Source organism: Rhincodon typus, chromosome 36, assembly GCF_021869965.1.
Source record: "Rhincodon typus isolate 14 chromosome 36, sRhiTyp1.1, whole genome shotgun sequence".
In the NCBI taxonomy this organism is placed as follows: domain Eukaryota; kingdom Metazoa; phylum Chordata; class Chondrichthyes; order Orectolobiformes; family Rhincodontidae; genus Rhincodon; species Rhincodon typus.
This window is the reverse complement of record NC_063367.1, coordinates 1,553,995-1,573,036: the sequence shown is the minus strand read 5'-3', so window position 1 is coordinate 1,573,036 and position 19,042 is coordinate 1,553,995. Positions and strand designations below refer to the sequence as shown.

Here is a 19,042-nt window from a genome sequence, read left to right as displayed (position 1 = left end):
TAAAGGCCCTCCGCTTCTTCCTGTCCCACAGGCCCGACCAGTCCCCCTCCACTGACACCCTCATCTGCTTAGCCGAACTCGTCCTCGCCCTCAACAACTTCTCTTTCAATTCCTCCCACTTCCTACAGACAAAGGGGGTGGCCATGGGTACCCGCATGGGCCCAAGCTATGCCTGCCTCTTTGTAGGTTACGTGGAACAATCCCTCTTCCGTAGCTACACTGGCCCTAAATCCCACCTCTTCCTCCACTACATTGATGACTGTATCAGCGCCGCCTCATGTTCCCACGAGGAGCTCGAACAGTTCATCCACTTCACCAACACCTTCCACCCCAACCTTAAGTTTACCTGGACCATTTCTAATACCTCTCTCCCCTTCCTGGACCTCTGTCTCCACCTCTGGCAACCACCTAGAAACTGATGACCATTTCAAGCCCACCGACTCCCACAGCTACCGAGAATACACCTCCTCCCATCCACCTTCCTGCAAAAATGCCATCCCCTATTTCCAATTCCTTCGCCGCACCTGCTCCCAGGATGAGGCATTCCACTCCCGTACATCTCAGATGTCCTCGTTTTTCAAGAACCGCAACATCCCCCCCTCTCAGTGGTCGAGAACGCCCTCGACCGTGTCTCCCGCATTTCCCGCAGCTCATTCCTCACACCCCCTCCCCGCAATAACAACCAAAACAGAATCCCCCTCGTACTCACGTACCACCCCACCAACCTCCGGATCCAACACATCATCCTCCGACACTTCCGCCATCTGCAATCGGACCCCACCACCAAAGACATCTTTCCCTCCCCACCCTTATCTGCTTTCCGGAGGGACCACTCTCTCCGGGACTCCCTTGCCCACTCCTCACTCCCCTCCAGCCCCACTACACCCAGCACTTTTCCCTGCAACCGCAGGAAGTGCTACACCTGCCCCTACACCTCCTCCCTCACCCCCATCCCAGGCCCCAAGACGACTTTCCACATCAAGCAGATGTTCACCTGCACATCTGTTAATGTGGTATACTGCATCCACTGTTCCAGTTGTGGTCTCCTCTACATCAGGGAAACCAAGCGGAGGCTTGGGGACCGCTTTGCGGAACACCTACGCTCGGTTCGCACTAAACAACTGCACCTCCCAGTTGCGAACCATTTCAACTCCCCCCTCCCATTCCTCAGGCGACATGTCCATCCTGGGCCTCCTGCAGTGCCACAACGATCCTACCCGAAAGTTGCAAGAACAGCAACTCATATTCCGCTTGGGAACCCTGCAACCCAATGGTATCAATGTGGACTTCACAAGCTTCAAAATCTCCCCTCCCCATACCGCATCCAAAAACCGGCCCAGCTCATCCCCGCCTCCCTAACCTGTCCTTCCTCCGACCTATCCCCTCCTCCCACCTCAAGCCCCACCCCCATCTCCTACCTACTAACCTCATCCTGCCCCCTTGAACTGTCCGTCCTCCCTGGACTGACCTATCTCCTCCCTACCTACACTCACCTTTACTGGCTCCATCCCTGCCTCTTTGACCTGTCTGTCTCCTCTCCACCTATCTTCTCCTCTATCCATCTTTTATCTGCCTCCCCCTCTCTCCCTATTTATTTCAGAACCCCCTTCACCTCCCCCATTTCTGAAGAAGGGTCTAGGCCTGAAACGTCAGCCTTCCTGCTCCTCTGATGCTGCTTGGCCTGCTGTGTTCATCCAGCTCTACACTTTGTTATCTCAGATTCTCCAGCATCTGCAGTTCCTACTATCTCTGAAACGTGTTGAGATTGGTTGGCTCGCCAAGCTGGTTTCTTGTTTTGCAGACGTTTCGTTACCGTGCCTGGTAACATCCTCAGTGCAGCCTTCGATGAAGTGCCGCTGTGTTTTCCCACCTGGTTTTTAAACTCCGGGGTCTGTTGAGATGGATTTCCTCACTTCCGGTTTTCCTTCGTAGTGGAATGTATATGGGGTCGAGTTCAATGTGTTTATTAATAGCACGCTTCTAGGAATTCTGATGTCTGTCTCTGCCTAGCCTGTCCCAGGATCTTGATGTTGTCCCGGTCGAAATGGTGGTACTCCTTATGCGTGTGGATTGAGATGAGTGAGTCGGACCACCATTTTGACCGGGACAACACCAAGATCCTGGGACAGGCTAGGCAGAGACAGGCATGAGAATTCCTAGAAGCATGGAACTCCACGAAGCACGCTATTAATAAACACATTGAACTCGACCCCATACACATACCAGTATGAAGGAAAACCGGAAGTGAGGCAATCCATCTCAACGGACCCCAGAGTTTAAAAACCAGGCAGGAAAACACACTGACGCTTCATCGGAGGCTGCACTGAAGATGTTACCCAGCATGGTAACGAAACGTCTGCGAAACAAGAAACCAGCTTGGCGAGCCAACCAACCTCAACACCCACAACCTGAGCTACAAATCTACTCCAAAACCTTAGAGACAACACATCTATGGATTTATTTTATCAACTATAGAATGTGAACATCTTTGCTTTTTTCTAGAGGTGTAGGTGAGCAGTAATGAACTGTACAAGTCCATCAGATGATGGGACAGTCACAGAGTTTGGGGCAAGACTTTTGAGGATTCCAACCCAACAAAAATGAAAGAATGTTGTAATTCGGTTTCAAGTCAGAATGATAAATGACAGAGGAATTTGCAGGTGACGGATGCATTTGCTGCCTCGTCATTCTCGATGGTAGTGGTTGTGGATTTAAAAGTACTGACAAAGGAACCTTGGTGAGTTACTACAGTGAACCTTGTAAGTGGTATACACTACTGCTACTGTGCAACGGCCGTGAAAGAAGTGAATGTTGAAGAGGATGAACGACGTGCCAATCCAGTGGCTGCTTTGTCCTGGATGGTGTCAAGCATTTTCAACGTTGATAGAATTGCACTCATCCAGATAGGTGGAGAGAGTTTCATCACACTTCTTACTTTGGGGAGGAAGTTAGTGTGTTACTTGCCACAGAATTCCAGTCTCAGCCCTGCTCATGTGGCTACAGTATTTATATGGCTGGTCCAGTTCAGTTTCTGGTCAATAGTCACCTCCAGGATGTCAACTGTGGAAAATTCAGCATGCCGTCTACACAGCTGAGAACACATTTGATCAGTGAAACAGGCGAGACCCCATGGAACAGGGAGTGTCTCCTGAGTTTTTCTCATCCATATCATAGTTTCCCCTGCTGCTTTACACAATACTGGCTGGACTTTAAGATGCGACAACTTTGGAATAGAACTGAACACGTAATTTTTAAAAGTAAGCTAGAATCTTTGCCAGTAAAAGTGTGACTGAGTTCCACTTACATAATGTTGGCTTTGTGCACAGCTGTTACTGTGCTTCTCTGGTTGTTCCTCGCATACTCAAACGCAAACTCCGCGATGCGTCTGCTGGCATCTTCTGTGATCAGCTTAATACTCTGCACCACCCCATCAACAATCTGCAAAAGCGGGCAGAGGCAGCAAAACAAAGTTTACAACCTCCATAATCTTAATTCAGTTATTTGACTGTAGGAGATATGACACGCAGATTGCATTTGGTGCAACATCCACGCAATCAAAAGCATTCCCACTTACTAGCCTACAAGATGTCAAGACTAATTTTGCTATTTCAGTGACCACTTTTTCAACATTAGCACTAACCAGAAATCAAAACTTTCTCACCTGTGGGGTTTCAGATGAGACAATGCACTTGACATAGCTACTGGGGTATTTCAGGAGCTACCTTCGTCCAGTACAGGAATAGGATATTCAATAATCTGCATTCAGAATCGGATATGCTCTTTGCACTCTCAGCAAGGATAAACACCAGTAGGTGATGCCAAGAGCTGAAACATCAGGGGATAGAACAGCTGTATCCTCAAGAGCTCCTTTTAATCCGAAACAGCTTTTGAAAAGGTTTGGCGGCGGCGGGGTAGGGTGGGGTAGGGTGGGGTAGGTGTTAAAGTTGCCAGACCAGACTATTAACTACTATTAAATCTCAAACTTCCCACTGGGAGATAAGCTGACAAGCCCTACACACAACTCACGGACATCATTACAGGGGGAGTGAGAATCAGACGTCCAATGCTTTAAAGCCACTCTCCGATACCTCCAGCAGTCACTCTAAGCATGAGATTTTTGCCTGTTATTTTGGACCACGTGGGTGGCTGCTTACAAACCTGACTGTCACTGCACCAGCTACAGTTAGCACACACTAGTCAGTGAATTACACACACGAGTTGGCACTGATGACAATTCATTCAGACCTCTTCAACCCACTGGGATAAACAAAATGTCCCAAGTCCTTACAGGCAGAACCAGACTAGTGAATTAACCCTGAGAAATGATAATTCCAGCTCTAACATGTGGATTAAGGAACAACATGCAGAACACAGGAAATTCAGGATCAGATTCTAACTTACCTCAGCATGTCTGGTTTTGCAGTTCTACTGACACGTTGCAACTGATACAATTGCCTCACAGGACAAGTAGCTTCACACAATCCTTGTAAAAGCACATTTCACCACAATAGAGATTTGAACAACACCAGGAGCTACAGTCTCAGGCTAGGGAAACTAGAAGGAAAGGAATAGCAGGAACTCCTGCAATCTTGTTCATACCTAGTTTTCAAACAAGAGACGGTATGAGTAAGAGGTGGCACGAGTATGAGTTGCAGTGAGGATGGCAGGGAAGGAGCCAGATTGGTTCAAGAGCTCGAACAGTCACCTGTATTTTGTTTATTCCACCAGCCCTTTGTCTCTGTCCTCAAAGGATGACCACCTAATTTTGAAACATTCTCTTGTTCAAGGCATTAGCGGCTATGATAAATTGGGCAATGTCACTTACAGGGATGATGGTGAACAGGCAATAACTAAATATTGAAAGTACGCATGGAGGAAGTGCAACAATTGTTCATTCTTGTCTGGCAAAAAAAAACATGAATGGTGGCCTGACCATGGCTAACAAGAGAACTTAGGCATGTTATTATATCCAAGGAAGGGGCATACAAGTTTGCCAAAAAAAAAATGCAATAGACCCGAGGATTGGGAGCGCTTTAGATTTCAGCAAAGGAGGACAAAGGATTTGATTAAGACAGGGAAATAGAGTGTATCAGCGTAAGCTTGTTGGAAATGTACAAACTGATTGTAAAAGCTTCCATAGATTTGGAAGAGAAGATAGGTTAAAACAAATGTGGGTCAGAAATAGGGGAAATCCTAAAGTCCATTATAGAAGACCATTGGAAAACTGACAGGCTTGGACAGAGTCAACATAGAAAGGGAAATCACACTTGATATTCTACAATTTTTCAAGGATGTAACTCAAAGAGTTGACAAGGGAGCCAATGGATATGGTTTACTTGAACTTTCAGAAGGCTTTTGATAACGTCCCACATGTAAAACTGAAGCGTAGGGGATTGAGGTTAGCATACTGACATAGATAGAGAACTGTTGGCAGACAGGAAACAGTAGGAATGAACAGGTCTTTTTCTGAATGGCAAGCAGTGACTAGTAGAGTACTGCAGTGATTAGTACTTTGACCTCAGGTATTCACAAAACATTAACGATTTAGATAGAAACATACTGTACAGAAGAGGCCCTTTGGCCCATCAAGTCTGCACCACCAAAAATGTACTGCTACTTACACTAGTTCCAAAGCCTTGACTGATATGACATTTTACAAAGATAAGTGAACTAAATATAAAATCGCCAAGTTTGCAGATGACACAATGCTGGGTGGAAGGGTGAACTATGAAGATACAGAGATGCTTCAGTGCTATTTAGATAAGTTGAGTGAGTGGGTAAATACATGGTGGATTAAGTATAATGTAGATAAATGAGAGGTTATCCACTTTGGTAGCAAAAACAGAAGGGGGTTAGGTTGGGGTTGGGGAGTGAAACGACACCTGGATGTCTTTGTACACTAGCCACTGAAAGTAAACACGTAGGTATGGCAGGGAGTGAAGGAGTCAAATGGTACGTTGGTCTTCACAGCTAAGGTATTCAAGTACAGAAGCAGGGACATATTCTTGTAACTGCACAGAGACCTTGGTGAGACCACATCTGGAACAGTGTGTGGAGTTTTGATCTACTTATCGGAGGAAGGATGCTCTGGCTATGGAGGGAGTGCAACAAAGGTTTATGGACTGATTCTTGGGATGGCAGGACTGACGTCTGAAGAGAGACTGGTTCCGTTATAACTATATTCACGGGAGTTTAGAAGAACAAGGGGGAACTCAGAAAGCTATAACATTCTAATGGGACTAGACATGGTAAACAGAGAAAAGATGTTCCCAAATACCGGTGAGTCCAGAACCGGGGTCACAGCTTAAGGATACAGGGTAGGCTATTTAGGATTGAGAGGAGGAGAAATTTCTTCACCCAGAGAGTGGGGAGTCTGTGGAATTCTCTGGCAGAGAAAGCGGTTGAGGACAAAACAGTCAACGTTTTCAAGAAGGCGGTACACATAGTTGTTAGTGTCAAAGCAGTAAAAGGATATAAGGAAAAAGTGGAAACAGGGTATAGGGTTGTGATCAACTATGATCATATTGAATGGTAGAGGAGGTTCAAAGAGCCAAATGGCCTACTCCTGCTCCTCACAGAATCCCCACAGCGTGGAAACAGGCCATTCAGCCCATTAAGTCCGCATCAACCATCCAAATAGCATCCCACCCAGAACCATTCCCCTAACCTTTCCCTATAAACCTGCAATTCCTGTGGCTAACGCACCTAATCTACACATCCCTGAACACTACGAGCAATTTAGCATGGCCAATTCACCCAACTTGCACATCTTTGGACTGTGGGAGGAAACTGAAGCACCCAGCGGAAACCCACGCAGACACGGGGATAACATGCAAACTCCACACAGACAGTTGAACGGTGAGGCAGCAGAGCTAAGCACCTGAGCCACCGTGCCACTCCTATTTTTTATGTTACTATGTTCTGGACTGACCTACAAGAGAAAACATTCTGTCCATGTTAACCATGCCAAGATCATTCAATATTTCATACATTTAAATCAAGACACCTCTCACACTTCTCAACTCCTATGGAAACAAGCCCATTCTGTCCAACCTATCTCAAAACAACCAATTCATTTCAGGTATCAATCTTGTAAACTTCCTCAGAATCACCTCCAATAAAAGTGGAAATAAAGTGAATGGTAGAGAGTTGAGTGGAGCTATCCATCGTGTAATGTTCTGCCAAGTTAGAACAGAGTGAAAGGGAAACTCTCTGGTTAGAAATCACATCTGACATAAAGCAAGTCAGTCTATTATCTGAGGCCAGTCAGATAATAAATTGTCAGAGTCTCACCATCAGAGTTTTCAGGGCAACATCTTCAGATTATTCCATTTCATGTGTTTCATTGATAACCTTCCCAGCAAAAGCAACAGGTGGAACAGACCATGATGACTGCACAGTATTTAATTTTGTTTAAAATTCTTCTGGTAATGAATGTGTCCATTTAGCTTTTGGTAGGTCCTCGGAAACATTCAGACCTGGGCTGAAAACCAGCAGATAGGGTCAGGTGCCAGAATAAAACAAACTCGGGTAAGGGAGAGCCCAGCGGTCTGTGTAACCATTAATAGCATCACCACTACCAAGTGGAAGATGTCAGCTTTCATTAGCTCATGTGATTGGTCATGTCACATCGTCATAACAAAAGCAGGGTGGAAGCTGTGCGTTCAAACATAGCTTACCCCCTGACCTCTCAAGACCTCACTGCCTTCCAGAATAAACTGGTTAGGCAGATGATGCATTATTTGCCAGGACAGGTCAGCCAGCACTTTCGATAAGCTTTCACTATATCCAGGATGGGTTGGCTGCTTGAGATCTTGTGTCATCAGAATACACTACAATTCACCAAAGTTACTGACAGCTTCTCTCTCGCTCTCCTGTGGCCACAAGCAGCAGTGACATGGAAACACGATCAGCTCCAAATTCGACTCTGACATGACTCGGGCATACATCAATAGTATTCCTTCACTGTTGCTGAATTAATGTCACTTTATTAACACCATAACACCATTCTCACATAGAGTCATAGAATATAAAAAACAGGCTCTTCGGCTCACCACATCTGTGCCAACCAACAAACACCAATCTATACTAATTCCATTCAGCTGCATTTGGTCCATAGCTAACTATGCCTTGGCATTTTAGGTGCTCACCCAGATGCTTCTTAAATGCTGAGAGTGTACCTACCTCTGCCACCCTCTCAGGCAGCACACTGCATATTTCTACCACTCTTTGGGTAAAAATTATATCCCTCAGACCTTCTCTAAACCACATAGTCCTCACCTTAAACTTGTGCCCTTTGGTCTTAGATATGTCTGCCATGGCGAAGAGATTCTTCACCCTGTCTATGCTTCTCAATCATATCCCTCCCCTCCCTCAGCTCCAGGGAAAACCAACCCAGTCTATCCAATCTCTCTTCATAACTGAGATTTTCCATCCCAAGCATCATCCGAGCAAATCTCCTGTGCACCCTCTCCAGTGCAATCAGACCTTCTGATAATGTGGCAAACAGAACTGCACACAGTATTCCCTCTGTGGCCTTACAAGTGTTTTTATAAAAAGTTGTATCAAGCCTTCCTTGCTCCTATATTCTATGTCACTGCTATGAAAGCAAGCATCCTGTATGCCTTTTTCACCAGCCTGTCTATCTGTGCTGACACCAGACATTGAGATTAGCATTAGCAAAAACTGCAGTTTAAGAAGGCTCATATTCTCAAAGCAACACGAGATGAACAATGACTATTGCCTTGCCAGTGTCGTTCTCATTCCAAAATCAAATTTTAAAAATCACAATATCATTTACTATAAACAGGAACTCACCACGTGCTCAATGCCACTGTATTCTCCTTCTGTATTTTCTCTAATTGTAACAAGGTCCACACCACTGTAGGGAGTCTTATAACCTTCGATTGATACACACGGACGCACATTTGCGTAAAGGTCAAAGGTCTTGCGAAGTAGCAAATTCATTGAAGGATGCCCTGCTGCAACAGGAGTCTTCAAAGGCCCTGAAAGATTACAACATTTGTTACTGAGTCATCTCTACAGTAAGTGCCACCATGGGAAGACTGCAGACTTACCCTCGAACTCTGAAACGATAAAGAGATAAACCCACACATTTATTTGTTTTATCTGCCTTTTGGTTGAAACCTAAAACTGCTGTTTCAGGAAACCTGGGGCAGACTGACTAAGGAAATACAAGTGCTCAGGAATAAAAACAGAAATTGCTGGAGAAACTCTGTAGGTCTGGCAGCATCTGTGGAGAGAAAACAGAGTTAATGTCTCAAAACAATGTCTCAAGAATACATGTTCAGAATGTCACAGTGGAGGTGCTGCTCAGTGATAAGCAGCCAGTTTAAGATAGAAAGTGACAGCATTACCATTCCTCACTGTATCGGAGCAAACCATGTTAAATAAATGATAACTCGTTGAATCAGAGGAGGAAATGCCAGTCATTTCTGACAGGCATTTAATGATGACAAAGCACTCATTACTTTATATTCTCAACCAAGTGACTCAACCTGCATCAAATAATTTGCAGCCATAAATAAACAGAATAAATAAACCTGCTGCTCATGATTTGGCTCTCCCGCTAGAAGAAAATCTGTTCTCTTCGGAACTGAACAACAGATTTTTCTGAACTGAAACCTTGAACCTTTTGTCCTGAAGTCAAAAGTAAACTAATTGCTGTAATGTGTTTACATGTCATAAACACAATAGTATAAACATTTTATTCATTAACACAGGCAGTCTACCAGCCACTCTACTGCAGTCTCACACTTTCTTGTACCTCATGCATTTAGATCAGGTCTGTTGGAAAAAAACTTTTAAAATAAACTTCACAGAACTGACCCATATCAATCTGTCTCTACTTTGAAATCAAAATCCAAAAGTATAATCACACACCTTTCAACAGAGACTAAAATGTTCACATTGCACAGATGTTATTTAAATCAGGAGAAGGTCACAGTACGTGAAATGATCAATATAAAGTTGGAGACAGGTACTGCAGTTCTGACTGACAGAAGACACCTTGTTCCTGTAACACACCAAGGAAATAGAAGTGCCAAAGATGGAAAGGTCTTCACGACAAGAAATCGTGTAATCAGGACATGCACTGAAATGCAAATACTTCATGGACATAGTAAATGGGTGGAATTGTTAGACTCTGATTCTCAACCCCTCCACTGTCTCCAAATTTTAACTACCTCTAGGTTTCTAGTCCTTAGAAGCAGAAACTTCCTCTACTAAAATGTTAGTATGACGGTGCCTTCAGTTTTGATGATGAACTCTGTTCCTAGCCACTGATTTCATCCCTTTAAGGCTGAATCAAATGGTTCCAACCCAAAGATGATATTCCAACCACAAATCTACATTATCACCAAGAGATTGCCTACTTGCACCTCTACAACACTGCCCATCTTCACACTTAGAGAGTCAAGAGTCAGACAGCACCGAAACAGACCTGTCGGTCCAACCAGCTCATGCCCACCATTGTCCCAAACTAGTCCCGGCTGCCCTGGCCCATATCCCTCCAAACATTTCTTAATTGTGTACTTACCTAAATGTTTTTAAACGTTGTAACTGTACCTACATCCACTGGAAGTTCAATCCACGCACGAACTAGTACATAAAAAAATTGTCCCCATGTCTTTTTTAAATCTCCCTCCCCTCACCTTAAAAATATGCCCTCTAGTCTTAAAATCCCCCACTCTGGGGAAAACACGCCTGCCATTCATCTGATCTGTAACCCTCATGATTTTAGAAACCTCTGAGATCATCGCAGCAACATCCTGATAAATCTCTTCTGAGCCCTCTCCAGCTCAATAATATCCTTCCTATAACAGGACAACCAGAACTAGACATAGTACTCCAGAAGAGGCCTCACCAGCATCCTGTACAACCTCAACATAACATCCCAACTTCCATACTCAAAGGTTTCAGCAATGAAGGCAGCATGCGAAATATCTAACCACCTTATCCACATATGATGCAAACTTCAAAGAATTATGTACCTGAACCACTAGATCTCTGTTCTAAACACCACCCAAAGCCCTACTTAGTTGTACAAGTCCTGGCCTTGTTTGTTTTACCAAAATATTATACCCAACATTCATCCAAATTAAACTCCATCTGCCACTCTTCAGCCGACTGACCCAACTGATCAAGATCTCTTTGTAATCTTAGATAACCTTCATCACTGGCATCATCCGCAAACTTATCAAACATGCCTTCTATATTCTCGTTTAAATCATTTATATAAATGACAAACAAAAGTGGACCCAACACCAATCCCTATGAAACTTCGCTGGTCACAAGCCTCCAGTCAAAAAAACAACCCTCTACCATCACTAGAAATGTTAACTTTCCCCCTCCTCTAATGCTGCCTGGCCTGCTGTGTTCCTCCACCTCCACACTTTGTTACCTCTACCATTACTATCTCCTGCTGTTAAGCCAATTTTGTATCCAACTGACAAGCTCACCCTGAATCTCATGTGATCTAACTTTCCTAATTAGTCTACCCTGTAGAAACTTGTCAAAAGCTTTACTAAAGTCCAAGTAAACAATGTCTACCACCCTGCCCTCATCAATCTTCTTGGTACTTCCTCATAAAACTCAATCAACTTTGACACCACCTCCTACCGCCCCCTTGATCATGACCCCACCCCTGAGCACCAAACCATCATCTCCCAAACCATCCATAACCTCATCACCTCAGGTGACCTCCCACCCACGGACTCCAACCTCATCGTTCCCCAACCCCGCACTGCCCGCTTCTATCTCCTTCCCAAAATCCACAAACCTGAATGCCCTGGTCGACCCATTGTCTCCGCCTGCTCCTGCCCCACCGAACTGATCTCCAACTATCTGGACTCCATTTTCTCCCCCTTGTTCCAGGAACTGCCTACCCATGTCCGTGACACCACCCACACCCTCCATCTCCTCCAGAACTTCCAATTCCCTGGTCCCCAACACCTCATCTTTACCATGGACGTCCAGTCCCTCTACACCTGCATTCCCCGTGCAGATGGCCTAGAGGCCCTCCGCTTCTTCCTGTCCCGCAGGCCCGACCAGTCTCCCTCCACTGACACCCTCATCTGCTTAGCCGAACTCGTCCTCACCCTCAACAACTTCTCTTTCAATTCCTCCCACTTCCTACAGACAAAGGGGGTGGCCATGGGTACCCGCATGGGCCCAAGCTACGCCTGCCCCTTTGTAGGTTACGTGGAACAATCCCTCTTCCGTACCTACACTGGCCCTAAATCCCACCTCTTCCTCCGTTACATTGAGGACTGTATCGGCGCCACTTTGTGCTCCCACGAGGAGCTCGAACAGTTCATCCACTTCACCAACACCTTCCACCCCAACCTTAAGTTTACCTGGACCATCTCTAATACCTCTCTCCCCTTCCTGGACCTCTCTGTCTCCATATCGGACAACCACCTAGAAACCGATATTCATTTCAAGCCCACCGACTCCCACAGCTACCTAGAATACTCCTCATCCCACCCACCTTCCTGCAAAAATGCTATCCCCTATTGCCAATTCCTTCGCCTCCGCCGCATCTGCTCCCAGGATGAGGCATTCCACTCCCGTACATCTCAGTTGTCCTCGTTTTTCAAGGACCGTAACTTCCCCCCGTGAGTGGTCGAGAACGCCCTCAACCGTGTCTCCCACATCTCCCGCAACTCATCCCTCACACCCCGTCCACGCAATAAGAACCAAAAAAGAATCCCCCCTCGTCCTCACGTACCACCCCACCAACCTCCAGATCCAACGCATCATCCTTCGACACTTCCGCCATCTGCAATCCGACCCCACCACCAAAGACATCTTTCCCTCCCCACCCTTATCTGCTTTCCGGAGGGACCACCCTCTCCGTTACTCTCTTGTCCGCTCCACACTCCCCTCCAGCCCCACCACACCCAGCACTTTTCCCTGCAACCGCAGGAAGTGTTACACCTGCCCCCATACCTCCTCCCTCACCCCCATCCCAGGCCCCAAGAAGACTTTCCACATCAAGCAGATGTTCACTTGCACATCTGCCAATGTGGTATACTGCATCCGCTGTACCCGGTGTGGCTTCCTCTACATCGGGGAAACCAAGCGGAGGCTCGGGGACCGCTTTGCAGAACACCTATCCTCGGTTCGCAATAAACAACTGCACCTCCCAGTCGCGAACCATTTCAACTCCCCCTCCCATTACTCAGATGACATGTCCATCCTGGGCCTCCTGCAGTGCCACAACGATGCCACCCGATGGTTGCAGGAACAGCAACTCATATTCCGCTTGGGAACCCTGCAGCCCAATGGTATCAATGTGGATTTCACAAGCTTCAAAATCTCTCCTCCCGCTACCGCATCCCAAAACCAGCCAAGCTCGGGCCCGCCTCCCTAACCTGTTCTTCCTCCCACCTATCCCCTCCTCCCACCTCAAGCCGCACCCCCCATCTCCTACCGACTAACCTCATCCCGCCCCCTTGACCTGTCCGTCCTCCCTGGACTGACCTATCCCCTTCCTAACTCCCCACCTACACTCACCTTTACTGTCTCCATCCCCGCCTCTTTGACCTGTCTGTCTCCTCTCCACCTTCTATCTGCCTCCCCCTCTCTCCCTATTTATTTCAGAACCCCCTTCCCTTCCCCCTTTTCTGATGAAGGGTCTAGGCCCGAAACGTCAGCCTTTCTGCTCCTATGATGCTGCTTGGCCTGCTGTGTTCATCCAGCCCTGCACCTTGTTGTCTCGGATTCTCCAGCATCTGCAGTTCCTACTATCTCTGATTCAAGTTTGTCAGATTTGATTTCCCTTGCACAAAACCATTCCTTGCCTCTCCAAATGCATATAAATCCTATCTTTCAAAATCACTTCCAACATTTTGCCTACCGCTGAAGTAAGACCGGTAGGTCTACAGTTCCCAGGCTTCTCCTTATATCCCTTTAAAGGAAAGAGCAACATTATCCACTCTCCAGTCATCCGACACCTCACCCATAGTTACAGATGGTACAAATATTTCTGTATGGGGTCCTGCAATTTCTTCCCTAACTTCCCACAAAATCCTGTGAGATACTAGATCAGGTCTTGGAGATTTATCCACCTTTATATTTTCTAAGAGCTCCAGCACCTTCTCTTCTGTAATGTGGACTGTTTAAGACATCAATGTTATTTCCCTGAGTTTGCTAGCCATTTCTTTCTCCACAGTAAAAACTGATGCAAAATATTCATTTAATATCCCTCCCAACCCTGAGGTTCAACTCAAATACAACCTCTCTGATCTTTAAGGGGCCCCACTCCATCTCTAGTTGGTGTCTTGTTCTTAATGTATTTGCTGCAGCTCTTCTGCTCCTTGAACTCTCATCTACGTCTTTGTGACCCCTGACCACTTTAATGCTTGCTTGGTTGATCTCCCACATTCTATTCTTTGTAAACTTGAGGTCATTCAAAATTTAGCCCACACTGTTAATCACACCAAGCCCTAATCACTTATCACCCCAGCTCTCACTGAATCTACAACAACCTGACAGGCTTAGGTTGCCATCACCTTCTTTAAACACAAGGAAAGTAGGACATTTCCTTCTCCCACATCAGCTATAAGCCACAGTATTCCAAATGGTTACCCAGCAGAGACATCAAACACCAAGCGTGGTTTAGCACTAGCACCTACTATGCACCTTTCAATCCGATCTTGTTGGCATTCATGGATTCTGTGGCCTCTGGAGGAATGATCCATTGCCCGCTGGATGCTTGGATGGCTGTGACTGTCCTCTCCTCCCAACGAATGGGAACCTTAAAAAAAAAAAAACAAGGAAATTCTGAGTGCAGGCTGCTTTCATTCTGTTACCATAGCTGCAGCATTTTAAATTTCTCCTCATTGTCTCAAGTGCACTCAGCAGTGAATGAGGTAATGGAGGTAGCTTAACATTGCAATGGGCATTACAATACTAAATATCACAGGCTGGTTTTAGCACCAATGACATCTCCCACTATTTTAAAGAGGCAATAATGGAAACCCCAGTAAAATTATCAAACTGCTAGTCTTTCAAAATGTCACACAGCTATTAACCCCACTTTATCAATGGAATTCCTATCAGATTGTACAACTTGCTAAATAAGTTAGTGTGTAAAGTCCAAGCTGAGGAGCTATGGTCACTCCATGAACCGAGGGGCAGGAATTTGCTCCATTCCAAAGTATAAATTGCGTACTATGGAGGTTGGATGGGATTGTAGGTTAATTTACTTCAAGCATACATCTTCTGGTTACAAGGCACTGCACAAAAATCAAAGTTTCAAGCACGTTGCTGGCACCAAAGTACATGAAACAATACTAAATTTAAAGATTCTGGTTAGGTAGACTGTGTGGGGAAAGGGACTGGAATATGTTGTGCTTGTACTGTGGGAAATCATTTTCCTGAAATAACAGAGACAAATAGAGAAGAACAAGAAATTGGAATAAGAACAGAAAACACTGGGAAGGCAGAGCAGATCACCCAGTACATGCGGCATATTTGATGTTTCGGCATTAAAAATGTTTATTTCAGTCTTGAATATATGCCAATTTATAACCTTAAAACTAAAAGCATTTCATAAAAACAATTTAAATTCAAAATCTGCATTGTACAATCACCCTATTTGCAAGAACTTAAAAGGCATTTACTTCTGCGGCGTCAAAAATCTTCACTACAGCTTCAGATATCTCTGGGCCAATGCCATCACCTGGGATCAATGTCACTGTCCGTGCCTGAATAGGAACAGTAATTTATAGATTAACAGTCTGGTGAGCACTCAATCCTGTCGAAAAATACAATTTTAAACCTGAAGTTCCATTTACATTTGATTCTGTCATATTATAGAATCAAAGTATTACAGCTGGGTCATGATCCTTCAGCCCATTGTGCCTATACAGCTTATTAACATAGAACATAACAGCGCAGTACAGGCCCTTCGGCCCTCGATGCTGCGCCGACCCGTGAAACCAATCTGAAGCCCATCTAACCTAAACTATTCCATTATCATCCATATGTTTATCCAATGACCATTTAAATGCCCTTAAAGTGGGCGAGTCTACTACTTTTGCAGGCAGGGCATTCCACGCCCTTACTACTTGCTGAGTAAAGAACCTACCTCTGACATCTGTCCTACATCTATCACCTCTCAATTTAAAGCTATGACCCCTCGTGCTAGCCATCACCATCCGAGGAAAAAGGCTCCCACTGTCCACCCTATCTAATCCTCTGATCATCTTGTAATAATTTGATATTTCAATTACCATCGCCTGTAGCCTAAAGATCCTTTGAACGGGAGTGTTTCCAATTACATGGAACATGTATATATTTCCGAGTACTATCCATAACAACTGCTCTTGTATCAGGAGCTGAAAGCAGACTTGGCATCAATAAATTCCAAGCACTGTAGCTAAATGCTCCAATCCCATCTGTAGAAACACAAGGGACATTTCAGATATCCAGCTACGGTATGCTCTGCAGCTGTGCTTTTTGTGAACATTCAGAACTAGCCGGTTTGTTCACAATCCCTTCACCATATAAAGTGAGTTTCAAAGCCTATCCACATCCCTTTACTTCATAATAAAATAAAGAGGTGTGGATACTGGAAACCGGAAACAAAAACCAAAATTGCTGGCAAAATTCAGCAGGTCTGGCAGCACCTGTGTTAAGAAAGCAGAGTTAATGTTTTGAGTTGTGGCAGATGCTGCCAGACCTGCTGTGTTTCGCCAGCAATTTCTGTATTTGTTTCAGATCCCTTTATTTCATAACTGTTTATCACAGGATGTACTACACCCAATGGCAGACAAAGTCATATGTCATTCCTAACAAATACTTCTAATGACCATGCGTGTAGGCTAACAAATACCATAATTGCTTTGGGCATTCCCATGGATATCGGTCATCCAACATCTCCACGTTACATCTTTTTAGTTGTAAATTCAATGACTTTGAGCAAGGATTTAAAACCCAGTACAAGGCCAGCATTATCTTACCAGATCAGCAATTACCAAACATAATTTGTCCTTGAAAAGTCACCTCTAGAGCAGAAAGAGCATCTTATCTAAAAGCAGCAGTCAAAATGTTAGCTTGCTTTTTCAGAGGTTAGCTTCATAGCAGGGGGAGACAATGGCCTAGCAGTATTATCGCTGGACTGTTAATCCAGATATCCAGACAATGTTCTGGGGGCCCAGGTTCGAATCCCGCCACAGCAGATGGTGGATTTGAATTCAACAAATATCTGGAATTGACAGTCTAATGATGACTGTGAATCCATTGTCAATTGTTGGGAAAAACCCCATCTGGTTCACTAATGTCCTTTAAAGAAGGAAACTGCCATCCTTTACCTAGTCTGGCCTACATGTGACTCCAGACCCACAGCAATGTGGTTGACTTATAACTGCCCTCTGACCAATTAGGGATGGCCGATAAACAGCCAGCAAGGGGTGGGGGTGATGGACGGTTGGTCAGCAAAAGGTCATCGGAAGGGGGGGTTGGGATGGTGGGCAGAAACAGGGGATGGGTGAATTTCTCTTAATTCATTTACGGAATGAGGGTGTTGCTGTCCAGGCAGCATTTATTGCCCATCCCTAAATACCCAGAGGGCACTTTAGAATCAACCACAGATTCATACATAGGTGAAAACAGGTAAAGATGGCTGTAACTTTCCTTCTCTAAAGGAACCAGATGGTTTTTCCGATTCACAGTCATCGTTAGACTCTTAATTTCAGATATTTATTGAATTCAGATTCGGATTTGAACCCAGGTCCCCAGAACACTATCCAGGTCTATGGATTAACAGTCCAGGGATAATACCCGTTGGGATGCATGCGGGATGGGTCGGGGATGTGGGGGAGCGGAGTTGGGATGGGGGGTGGGTCGGGGATGTGGGGGAGCGGGGTGGAAGGTTAAGTGGACTCTCCGTCCCCAGGGTACTCACCTCCGACAAGCTCCTGGAAACCGGGCTCCAGCTCCTTCCCGATCCAAGTAGCCGCTGTACCTGAGGGGTACACAACGGGGGAAGGTCAGCGCAGCTTCAGTGGGACCGACAGCCCTTCCCCAACCACCCGCCATCTCCCTCAGTCACAGGCCGCGGCTTCCTTTCCGTCCGCCCCGGGCTCATGTGAATCAGCCTCAGGCTCCTTCCCCCGGGCCTCACGCAAGACCCCTCGCCCCGCAGTTCACCACTGCCCCGGGTCCCCTCACCGGTTCCCCCAGATCCCCTTACCGCGCTCCGCCACACTGTCAATGCCGCTGCCATGTTAACGCTGCAGAACCGGAGCTCACAGCCCTGCCTTCCGTTCACCCCGTCACCAAATCAGAGACCGCCCGCTGAGCAATTCCCGCCTCCTCTAATGCCCACTGGTTGCAGCGTCTGTCTGTCAATACTGGAATTCCACCGCGCCCGACTTCTGAATTTCTATAGGTCGTAAAATCTGTCAATCGCCTAGACCCGCCATCACGCCGCAAGGGTGGCCCGCCCCCTGCCGGCAACTGTGACACGCCCCCTCTAGATCACATGATCCACTACTGCCATTCGTAAGGGCTCGCTCCCGGTCGATCACCATGACCCGCCCCCTGCCTTAGATCAGGACTCGCCCCCTGCCAATCAAGATTGTCCAAGACTTTCCCGTCTTGACCCCAGAGCATTGGAGTAGGAGTAGGGCATTCAGCCCCTCAAGCCCGCTCCGCAGTTCAGTCAGATCATGGCTGGTCCGTGGTCTAACTCTGTACGGCTGCCTTGATCCCTTATCCCTTGATAAATTAAAAAAAAGTCGATCTTAAATTTAACAATTGAATTAACATCAATCTCTGTTTGAGGAAGAAAGTTCCAAACCTCCACTATTCTTTGCATGTAGAAGTCTTTCCTGAATGGTTTTGTGCTAATACGTAGATAATGCTCTATGGTTCTAGAATCTTCAATTAGTGGAAGTAGTTTATTTTTATTAGCCCTGTCTTTCCCTGTTAACATCCTGAAAACCTGTCTAATCTCTCCTCACAACATAATCACTGAAAGCCAGGTATCATCCTTGTAAACCTGCATTGT

General features: G+C 45.8%; 1 protein-coding gene across 1 annotated transcript in view; it reads right to left on the bottom strand.

The window, feature by feature from the left end:
* idh3a (isocitrate dehydrogenase (NAD(+)) 3 catalytic subunit alpha) overlaps nucleotides 1–18,359 on the bottom strand; it is a 43,299-nt gene extending 24,940 nt beyond the window's left edge. Inside the window, exons 1-6 of the mRNA XM_048617199.1 lie at nucleotides 18,224–18,359; nucleotides 17,936–17,995; nucleotides 15,651–15,734; nucleotides 14,668–14,782; nucleotides 8,818–9,005; nucleotides 3,305–3,438 (exon numbers count right to left, since the gene is read on the bottom strand). Of these exons, the coding sequence (XP_048473156.1) occupies nucleotides 3,305–3,438; nucleotides 8,818–9,005; nucleotides 14,668–14,782; nucleotides 15,651–15,734; nucleotides 17,936–17,995; nucleotides 18,224–18,256 (614 nt within the window). The 5' untranslated portion in view covers nucleotides 18,257–18,359. The remainder of the gene's footprint in view (nucleotides 1–3,304; nucleotides 3,439–8,817; nucleotides 9,006–14,667; nucleotides 14,783–15,650; nucleotides 15,735–17,935; nucleotides 17,996–18,223) is intronic.
* Between the last annotated feature and the right edge of the window lie 683 nt (nucleotides 18,360–19,042).